The sequence below is a fragment of the Gouania willdenowi genome, chromosome 17 (genome assembly GCF_900634775.1).
Source record: "Gouania willdenowi chromosome 17, fGouWil2.1, whole genome shotgun sequence".
NCBI classification, from domain to species: domain Eukaryota; kingdom Metazoa; phylum Chordata; class Actinopteri; order Blenniiformes; family Gobiesocidae; genus Gouania; species Gouania willdenowi.
Genome location: NC_041060.1, coordinates 6,044,536 through 6,055,284, shown reverse-complemented (window position 1 = coordinate 6,055,284; position 10,749 = coordinate 6,044,536). Strand labels below are relative to the sequence as shown.

Here is a 10,749-nt window from a genome sequence, read left to right as displayed (position 1 = left end):
TCAATAAGCAAAGATGACGTCATACATCATTTGATGGCCATCATCCCATGCGTACACTTTTTTATCCAGCGGACAGTAGCTCAGCTGTGTGGTGTAGCCGTGTGTGTTGGTGAAGGCCAGGCTCGGCACGGTATGCGTGAGCGTGTGCGTGTCGAAGGCGTACGTGACGTTGGCGTGGCGCCGCTCCATGCTGTCAACGCCGTAGAGCACGCCGCAAACCAGGAAGCAGTTGCCATAGAAACCACGCCTCAGACCCGTGCGAAATGTCCGTAGCGTTTGCAGGTCCCTTGGGTGGAGCTGCAGGAGGAGGATGACTTCCTGATGGAAACCTTCAGCATCCAGAGCCGGGTAGAGCAGCCACAGGCCAGACTCATCAACGTCAAACTCTAACTGTAAATGAAAAGATGCAACCAGTGAATATTATCATTTATTTAATCATTATTATCAAAGCTATACACAATATATTACCTCAGGTTTCTTAGTACTTTACTTACTTAGAAAAAAGACAGAGATTTCTGACCATTGTGTCGTGACTATGGAAAGCTGTTGTACCATAACTTTGATATCGACGATATCGACCGTGGCTCAGGTGGTAGTGGGTCGTCTTCTGATCGAGAGGTTGGGGACTCGATCCCAGTACCTGACTATGTGTCGAAGTGTCCTTGGGCAAGACACTGAACCCTAAGTTGCTCCCAGTGGTCGACTAGCGCCTTGCATGGCAGTCCTGACCCATTGGTGTGTGAATGTGAGAGTGATTGGGTGAATGAGCTGATATGTAAAGCGCTTTGAGACTGCTTCAGTGTGGTGATAAAGCGCTATATAAAATCAAGTCCATTTACCATTTATTAACCATAGTTATGATCTACTAGTGCTTAAATTTGGAGTACATGTACTCACTTTTGGTTTACTAGTGCACGAGTACACTTTACCAGTGAAGGCTTTTTGTGGTGCATTTATGAATACATGTAAGGCACAAATGCAGAATAAAATCTACATAAAAAAAAGACTATTGGGTGAAAATAATAGTCAATATCCAAGGTAGGATATTTATAAATATCCTACCTTGGATTATGATAACAGAGGTGATACAACCTCACACATCACTCTCACAAACAAATGGAGAAAGTCATTTCCATCCATTCTAAATGGTTCCTTTGATGTAAATATTCCTACATCTGCAGCACTCCTTACTGTTTGCCCTTTGACCTCTTTAGTGATTTGTAGTATCCGTGTTCCCCTCGCTGACCTGTGATGACACATTAAAGAGTCTCACGTGCACACGCGGTCACGCAGCGTAACTCACACAGCTGAAGGAAAACAAGAGCGGCCCTGCACGTGTCTTACTTCAGTCTGGGTGCGTTGGGCTTGCTCCTCCAGTAACGCGTCGTGCAGCGTCGTCCACGCAGCTACAAATCTGTGCCTCAGGTCGTATCGGATGATGTCTCTGCTGAAGGCTCTGTTGTAGTAGAACGCTCCATTGTAGACGACGTGGCCTGTTCCAGTGTAACTGTAGGGCAGCTTGTATGAGTTGCTCGCCTGACCTGCGTTTGAATGAAAGCACATGTACGCAATCATCACAAGAAATAGTAACGATCATTGTGTGAACTTAGCAATGTATGATCCACTTAATCAGAGAAGGGCAACTGTGAGGACAAAACTGTGATTGTCTGATTTGTGGGCCACATTATCAAAATTCATGTCAACATTTGGAATAGATCTGAGCATTAATACAGGAAAGAACAAAGGCTTTTTGTGCTTTAGGGTGTTTTCTAGACATTTGTGTGTGTTTTTCACACCATTTTGTATGTTTTGAGAGTAATTTTGTGTATTTTTGCTGTTGTTTGGTATGTTTTTGTTGTTAATTTGTGTATCTTGTGTATTTTTGTTGTCATTCGATGTGTTTTTCTGTAATTTTGTGTATTTTTGTTAAGAAGTTTTGTATGTTTACTTAGGGTGCCGCACAAAGTTAGAATGAGTCGCCCTGGGCTGCCAGTTGCCCACATCTGCACTAAATGATACAATCTCATGGCATGAATAAACAACACCATGCACATTCTTTTCCAGAATATTAAAGAGTTAAACAGAGAGTAAGCTTTGCTGGAAATCCTATGATTTCAGTAATTAAATGAACAATTATACTGAGATTTCAGTTCTGTTAAAAATAACTTAATAAACAAATATTTTAGCACTTTTATTTCCTGATCAACAAAGAACCATGGTCTTTGACATAGTAACTGGATAAAGAAGGAGTGCTGATGGTATCATATAGATTAGGAAAATATACAATACCTGATTTAAAAATGTCCATGTCCCTGAACTCAAGTAAACTGTTGCCATAGTGACCATTAGTGAGGTAGATGACACTTCCATGACCACGAGCATCCCTCATCCAAGCTCCGCTGGTTGAGCCATAAGTATTTTGCTGTTGCGGTTCAGAGATGCTTGCGACTGTGTCTTTGCACACTCCTGAAAGAAAACATGCGACAAGAGAAATGCATTTGGTGTTGTACAAGGTTTAATTTTACTGCCACATTATCCGTGTGATATTTTGCAGTTGGACTTTACTTGTGGAAGAAGACCAGGAGGCTCTGAACTCTTGCAGTGTTGTAATAAACTTCACTTCACAAGAATCCATCACGTGTTTGTACCACAGCGCACCCAAAACAAGAGCTTCATGGTGTCGTCCTCCAACCCATATATTCAACCCTGACCCTATTTTGTCTTCGTCAAGGACACTTAGAACTTTAACCATGTCAACGTTACCCAATCCAACTATCTCAACCTACCTTCAAGACATGAGGTCTAATATAGCCTCCACTTTGGACATGATCAATACAGTAAGTGTGGTTTTTTTATGTATTTTGATACTAAACCAAATAACTCACATTTTCAAGTCATTCCTAAAGTTGTTCTTTAGCTTGGCTGCCATTTCACGCCAACTCTGACCCCCACCAACATTCATGCACAATTCATACAAGGCGTTGTGGAAAAAGTGCCTGGCCCAAGGACACAACGACAATAACTCGGATAGGGTGGGATTCAACCCCTAACCCTTCGGTTATTGGATGACCCATTCTACCACTGAACCACGGTCGTCCCGAACAGCTTTTAGATTAAATAAAAAGACACTACAGTTAAAAAAGTTTTACTAAGAATAATAATAATAATAATAATAATAATGCATTGGATTTTATATAGCGCTTTATCGTAGACACTCAAAGTGCTTTACAGAATTAAGGCATTATTCTTTCACTCCACACTTAGTGGTGGTAAGCTACTATTGTAGCCACAGCTGCCCTGAGGCAGACTGACAGAAGCAAGGCTGCCATAGTGCGCCATAGACCCCTCCGACCACCACCAACACTCACTACATTCATACTAGACAATGTGGGTGAAGTGTCTTGCCCAAGGACACAATGACAGATACCACTGGAGCGACTGTCCCCCACTTAGTTATGTGGTTAAGCAGCTTTAACTTTACCTGTTTTTTTGGTAGGCTTTGGTTGGTCAGCGACGCTCTCTGTCCAGCTAAGTCGACTCTTGGGTTTTGGTTGAGGTACCATAGTGGGATATAAACCAGTAGCTGGGACGGTTTTAGCATCTGATGATGGTGACGCTGTCGTGTCCAGAATGACAGGGGTTGAGGGCGGAGTCACGGCTTTGGTAGTTGCAGGTTTTTGGGGCGTAGTTGCACGTTCGGTTGGTAATGATGGGATGGTTGTGGGAGGGGATTTTGTGGTGGTCGGGATTTGCGGCGGGGTTGGCTTCTTGGTGGTCTTTGAAACGTCTGTTCTTGATAAGGGTTTATTGTTGGCTTCTTTAGTGAAAGCAGGACTGGGAAGTGGAACCTGATCTGAGATCATCAAGGGTAATGTTGCGTTTGTGCTTGTTGGGTTGGCCGGCTGTGGACTGGGAACCATTGAGATATTTAAGGAAGTGTTCTGGTTCTCGGAGTTGAGAGCAGGTGTGGTGATAAGCAAGTCCACTGTAGCATTCAGGGTCACCAGGGCTGTTGGATGAAGAAAATCTAAATTAAAAAACAGTTTCAAATAAAATCCAACCAAACTATTATTCCTTGTATATATCTGTTTAGATAAGCTTTAATAGAGCAAAACCATTAATTATCACCCTTTCCTCTTCTTTTCTCATCTTCATCATTCTTCTTAAAGATCTCTTCCCCTGCCTTGTAAAAGGTCACACCTCTGACAACCATGCTGCTCTTGTCTTTGATTGGCTGTCGGGGCTTTACTTTCCCTATGATTGGCTGTTGAGTCGTGGTCTTATTCCCGGTTTGCTGCTGTTTCTGCTTCAGACTTTCTTGATTTTTCTTCAGTCCGTTTTCATTAAACTTCTGAAACAGAAGAAACAAATGTATTTTTATTGTAAGCAGATTAAAATGAGGATTTTAGTGGTGACGAGTCATCGTAGTTTCTTTTTTTGATTGACACTTCACTACCTGTTTGTCTGCGGATGCCACACTTTTAGCTTCCGGACGTTCCAAATCAAGAAATTTCTTCTTTTTCTGCTGGGCTTTCTTGTCTTTATCCCTTTCTTTGGCTTTTTCCTTTGCTCGGTCCTTCTCTCTCTTTTCAGTGAGATTTTTAGTAAAAGCCTGTAGAGCAGGGGTGTCAAACTCATTTTAGTTCGGGGGCCAAATACAGCGCAGTTTGATCTCAAGTAGGCAACAGATTTTTTTTGCAGGGAGATGAGTAATTTCAACTTCATTGTGCTCTAGTTTGCACTTCTACGTTTGTATAAAATACTAAATATGTAAGAAATAGACCAGATCAAAGCAATAAATGATAAATATGGAATAAACAGCATCTTTACTTTACATTTCCTAGATTTTTGTGACAAATTTCAATTCAATTAAAGGAAATATGTCATAATTTGGGTTAAACTGAGAGATTTTGTAAGAATTTTGAGGTTTTTTGAACCGTTTAACATTAAAAATGACTGCAATCATGCAATATACAGTAAGCCATGGGAAAAATGTGAGGTTCTGCAAATATTGCAGAGTTTTGTTTACACAATGATTCAGGTTTTCTCTGTCATTTTCTCCAAAGGGGCGAGTTTTGCTCCCGGGCCATGAGCTTGACACGTGCTGTAGAGTGAAGTGGACAGACTGAGAAAAGTGTGGTTTTACTTCAGCTAACACAGATTAGCATTAGCATTGATTAGCGTTAGAGCACAAAGGGGAAATCCAACTATTCTTCAAACTCATGCTTAAAACACATAGGCTACATTTCTGGAAATAACTTTTTATTTAATACAGATATTTCATCTTGAGGTTGGTTTGATTCTCCGTGTTTTCACCTTCTCTATGTTGTCCATCCTGCTCAGCAGCTTAGTGGTGACGGAGTTGAGCTTTAGCAGGTCCATTCCATACAGAGAGCCCTCTAACAAATCAATGATGGTTGCCATCTGAAAGGAACAAGTTAGAGAATCATGCGCCAGAAAATGTAAAAATCTTTAAAGCTGCTGGGGACGATAACAAACACAGATAAAAACATAGTTTAGACCTCATCGATCAATAAATCAAATTTACTCACAAACTGACCCTCACAAGATTGTTTTTGACTCCATCACCAACAATCACTTTGTTGACAAATGATCACGTGACTACAATTTTTGTGCATTGCATTGTGGGTTTATGAATCCCATAGACCAGGGGTGTCCAACTCATTTTAATCCAGGGGCCAAATACGGACCAGTTTGAGCTTAAGTGGGCCACAGATTTTTTGTGGGAAAAAGAGCAAATTCAACATTAATTTGCCCTGGTTTGCTCTTCCACATACAATTGATATATAGATGATAAATTAATAGATCAGTCACTGCAGGATCTTCACTTAAATGTCCCTGATTTTGAGAATTTGGGGACATTTTGTGGAATAATTTATGGAAAATTTGCCAGATTTTGAAAAAACTGAGAGTGCTTTCAACAATTTGAGATTATAAATGACTGCTGTCATGTGATCTAAGAACTGGAAAACTGAGCTCTGCAAATATTGTGGATTTTAATTTTTGTGTTTGGATAGGCTGAGATATCTACAACTGAATTAGTTGGTAATTTACAATAAACGTAATGATTTTTCTGTCATTTTTATCTTCTCGAGCGGGAGGAATTTGATGTTCTTAAGGGCCAGATTTTGCTCCCAGACCTTGAGTTTGACACATGTGCCGTAGACGGCTCCTACGGAGTGTTTTTTACTTTATTCTTATTTCTTATATTTTTTCACCAGACAAGGAAGACAGTGATTCACTTGATGCCATTTTTGTTCTAGTTCATTTACAGTGTGCCCTGTTTACATTTTGGTCATTATCAGGTGTTTCTGTGGAAAGAGAGTTTTTGGTCAAACACTGGCATCAGCAGTGGATGTGAACAACTTTTGGAAAAAATACAGCTACAGTTTAAAAAATGTTAGTTATCGTCCACAGCAGCTTTAAAATCTTAATGTGGGCAACGGATGATTTATTGTTTTAAGAGGAAAAATAAATGTTATCATCCATTTGCCTGAAGGCAAAATCTCTAGTAACTTTCAAGATTTTGCATTTATGTTTACTTCATTACTTTAAATAAAATCATGTTTTTTCCTTAAATGAAAGGTTTTGAAAGACCTTTTGTATCAGTACCTTATTTAAATTGTTGGATTTTCTATCCTATGAAATGAAAACCCTGTAAATGGTGAATTTCGAACTCAAAAAAAAGTCTATAGAATATTTAGAAAAGACTTGTCTGCATCTACCTTGATATCATCTTTGCTCGCCTCCTGAAGTTTTTTAAAGCGGTATTCTCCCTCGCAGGGGTTGACAGCTGAAGGCGGGGCCATGCACTCACATTTCTTACAGTCGGTTCCCATGGTTACCGTCTCCACTGAGTAGAAGTGTTGGTGTGATGCTGTTGTGTCGCTGCCAAGGAGACGGCTGCAGTCGGAGCGCTTGATTGGTCGGACAATACAGCGACACACACAGTCCGACCCAGAGGAGACAGTTTTCACTTTGTCATAATCTCCCAATAACTGAAACACAGAAAGGTGTCAGATGTCAGATTTGCGACTTTCACCAAAATGTAGCCCCAACACAGAGGAAACTTTCGTACACTTAAACCTATTGCAAATTATAAAGTGCATTGCTTTTTATTCTTTAAAAACTGTAAAACTCCTCCCACAATTATTGCTCACTTGACACCAAACTTGCAAAAGTTCATCTTCAGACTGTCCTACACACACGATTCACACTGATCTTTGATTTATCAAAAATCTATCCTACGTTGCGTCATCATGTTTGACTGTAAACTGTGATGCAAACAAATACTGGCAAATTTGCTAAATGCATTTTGAATATTAATTTTAAAAATGACAAACATTTGGGGTCAATGAAGATGATGTTTGGAAAAAAAAAATCGGAATTTTAGCTCAAAAACAGAATTTTGACAGATTTTTTAATTTTACTCTCATGAACAATCTCTCCAACTAACCCAAAAAATGCCAACATAGCTCCAAAGGTGTCACAATTTAGCAAACGACACGTAATGACAGCCTTCACGACACTGTATTCATGATAATGACAGACAATGACAGCGTAATGTCAGCCTTATGTATAAAACTTCAAGTAAAGTGTGACCAAACATTGTCTCTTGTGCCATAAATTACAATTCCAAGCCTAAACTGATGAAAAATGCACATTAGAATACCACCTTTACCGCCATCTTTTATTCTCAGCTAGTTGCTCAGAATTGCCTCATTTTGTCTAAATTTGCCTGGCTCCAACCCTTGCTGCGCAGCAAATATAATCTTCCATTGTGTCAGTCATTGATAATCATTAGCGTTGACTCAGCAAAATGACTACAGTGTAAAGTGTTCTTGGCCAGTGGTTATAGTATCTGGGCTTTTTGTGCTGCATTGGTTTTATGATGTCAAGGGAACGCTGAGTCACAACAACACAAAGCTCTCTGTTGAGCAGAACCTTCATGGAGATCAGCTCTGGGCATTTTCAAACAGGCACCGTTCTGGATCTCAGGAACTCTTACATAACTGACTGGCAGAAAGATTGCAACTGTGAGCATAGAGTACACACACACACACACACACACACACACACACACACACACACACACACACACACACACACACACACACACACACACACACACACACACACACACACACACACACACACCACACACACACACACACACACACACACACACACACACACACACACAGCTCTAGGTCTGCTTTACCACATCATTTAACCTGAACTGACACTGTGTTCTGGTGGTTTGGACTATGTTTAAAGGAAAGATCAAGAAACAGTCTGTAGTGGAAACATGTGACAAATATTAAGTCCTACTTTGGAGCAGAGATATTAAGATGAAAGAAAATAGTTAAAAAAAAAAAAAAAAAAAAAAAAAACCTAACTAGAGCACATGTGTCAAATTCATGGCCTGGAGGGAAAATCCAGAGCCAATCCAATTTGGTCCACACGAAAAAGTAAAAATGACAGAGAAAAAAGAAATCTTTGTGTAAATGAAAACAATATTTGCAGAGGCTCAGAGTTTCACCGGTGCTTATATTACATGATTGCCCTCATTCTTAATATTAAACAGTTGAAAAAAACTTTTTCTTAATTAAATAGAAATTGGTAAAGAAAAAAAAAAAAAAAATCTAGGAAATGTGAAGTGAAGATCCTGTTAGGACTCATAGCTATCACTTATGCTTGGATATGGTTGGTTTGTTACATATTTTGCATTTTATTTCATATGTAGAAGTGCAAATTATCTGTTTTCTGCTCCGTATTTGACCACAAAACTAAAGTGAGTTTAACACCCCTTCACTACTTTTTTTTTTTCTTCAGCAGCTGAGTTCATTAAAAGGACAGAGCTGTGAGTGGCTTTGAGCAACAATGTCACCCAAAATAATCATACATAGTCATGTGGCAGTGAAAGGATATATATATATATATATATATATATATATATATATATATATATATATATTTCTGATATCTGTTTGTACGTATGTCCAACTCTGAAGAGAGCCCTGATTCACCTTATTAGTTGATTTAAAATATTTCTGTTTTTTTTTTCTTTTTTCTGACATGTACCCCCTTTTGTTGTTTTTGTGTTATTTACTTTTGAAGAAGTTGGAAGTTGAGTTTATTATCCTCACAGAGTTAATATTTTTGAAAATGTTCAATAAAAGTCACAAAAACAAAAAAAAAAAAACAGTGAGTCAATCAAGCAGCAGAAAATGTGTAGTAATAAATAAAACATTTCTAAGAAGATAAATTGAGGCTAATTTTTATTTTACAATTGAATCAATAGCTATTCGCTGTAAAAGGCAAAAAAAAAATATCCTAAAGAGACTAAAGAACTCTACACAGGATATCCATGTTATGATATGGAAACCCTGTTTAAAAGCTTTTTCACTGCAATAAACAAAACAAAAAAGTAATACGGCTGAAGTCTCCATGTAAATTATAGGATATGTTTTATTCTAGGGCACGTTTGTTTATTTACGTGACTTCAACAGTGACAATAGTTGGCTATAATTTAATTTCATGAAGCTACACAGACCTGACTGATGATGTTCTCCTGGTTTTCCTCTTCATCCTCCAGCGGCTCTCCCTGGGGACTTATCTCTACTTTACCCACAGACAGAGCATCTTTTTCCGGCTTTGGGGTGATAAAATATCCAACCTCATCCAAGTATTTCATCTCTTTGTCCAGAAGCGTTTGCGCGCTCCTGTTTGTGTCCAGCGCGTCCAGAGCGCACCATAAACACACCAAAAACAGCCTGTGCCACATCTCCACAAAAAACGCAGTGTTTTTAGGATTAAATCTGGGAACGTTTGAAAAAATTGTTCCCGGTTAAAAAAACACAAAAATCCAGATCTGAAATCATGGGTCGCATAAACATAGAAGCTAAAAAGTGCAGGACGAATCTCTCTCTGCTCTAATATATGTTTTTACACACTTGTAAAAAAAAAAAAACAAAACAAAACACAACAATTGCAGAATAATTTCAAAAGTTACACCTAATAAGTTGCGTCCTGCATCGTCAGAATGAGACACTACTGAGAGCCTGATCCAAGCATTAGGTTATGAAGAACTACCAGCCAATCACAGCCACTCACTCACAGCTGGAAAACAGACACAGGCTGTGATTGGTTGATAGGATTTCACTCCAGTTATGAACTTGGACTGAGTGAGTTATTCATTCACATGTAATGGAACAGATGTGTGTGTGCTTAAAACAAATGTGTGCAAATGAATTGTATCTGTTTGTAAAAGCAAAGTTTTATCCACATTATCAGTAACTTTGTTTGTGATTGTTTAGGGGTGGGCCCCCCGCAAACCCTCATTTGTCACAGACTTTAATCACATATATGTGACATTAATCTCAGAATTGTGACTTTTTTCTCTTTAAATTCAGAATTGTTACTTTATTATCAGAATTGTAAGTTTTTTTCTCCCCTTAATTCTGACTTTAATCTCAGAATTGTTGCTTTCATCTCAGAATTCTGCCCTTTTTCTTTTTCTTTTCAGAACATTACTACTATGAGGACATCAGAGGCAAGTCTGCTTAGAAATTACAGGATCTCAACTAAATGTACGATCTCTAAATCTCACCAGCAGATGTCCCTCGTGAGCTTTATGTGTCACAGTGTGAGTTTTTACTTTAAATTTAAATGTTAAAGCTAAATTTTAAATCTAAATGTTAAATCCAACTCTAAATGTTAAATTTA

General features: G+C 38.8%; 1 protein-coding gene across 1 annotated transcript; it reads right to left on the bottom strand.

Moving 5' to 3' along the window:
- LOC114479573 (olfactomedin-like protein 2B) lies at window positions 1–9,808 on the bottom strand. The gene is made up of 9 exons (XM_028473317.1): window positions 9,578–9,808; window positions 6,747–7,019; window positions 5,317–5,424; window positions 4,457–4,612; window positions 4,129–4,351; window positions 3,482–4,009; window positions 2,290–2,466; window positions 1,345–1,541; window positions 1–390 (listed from the first exon to the last, which is right to left on the bottom strand). Exons 1-9 carry the CDS (start codon window positions 9,806–9,808, stop codon window positions 1–3), a joined length of 2,283 nt encoding a protein of 760 aa, XP_028329118.1.
- Between the last annotated feature and the right edge of the window lie 941 nt (window positions 9,809–10,749).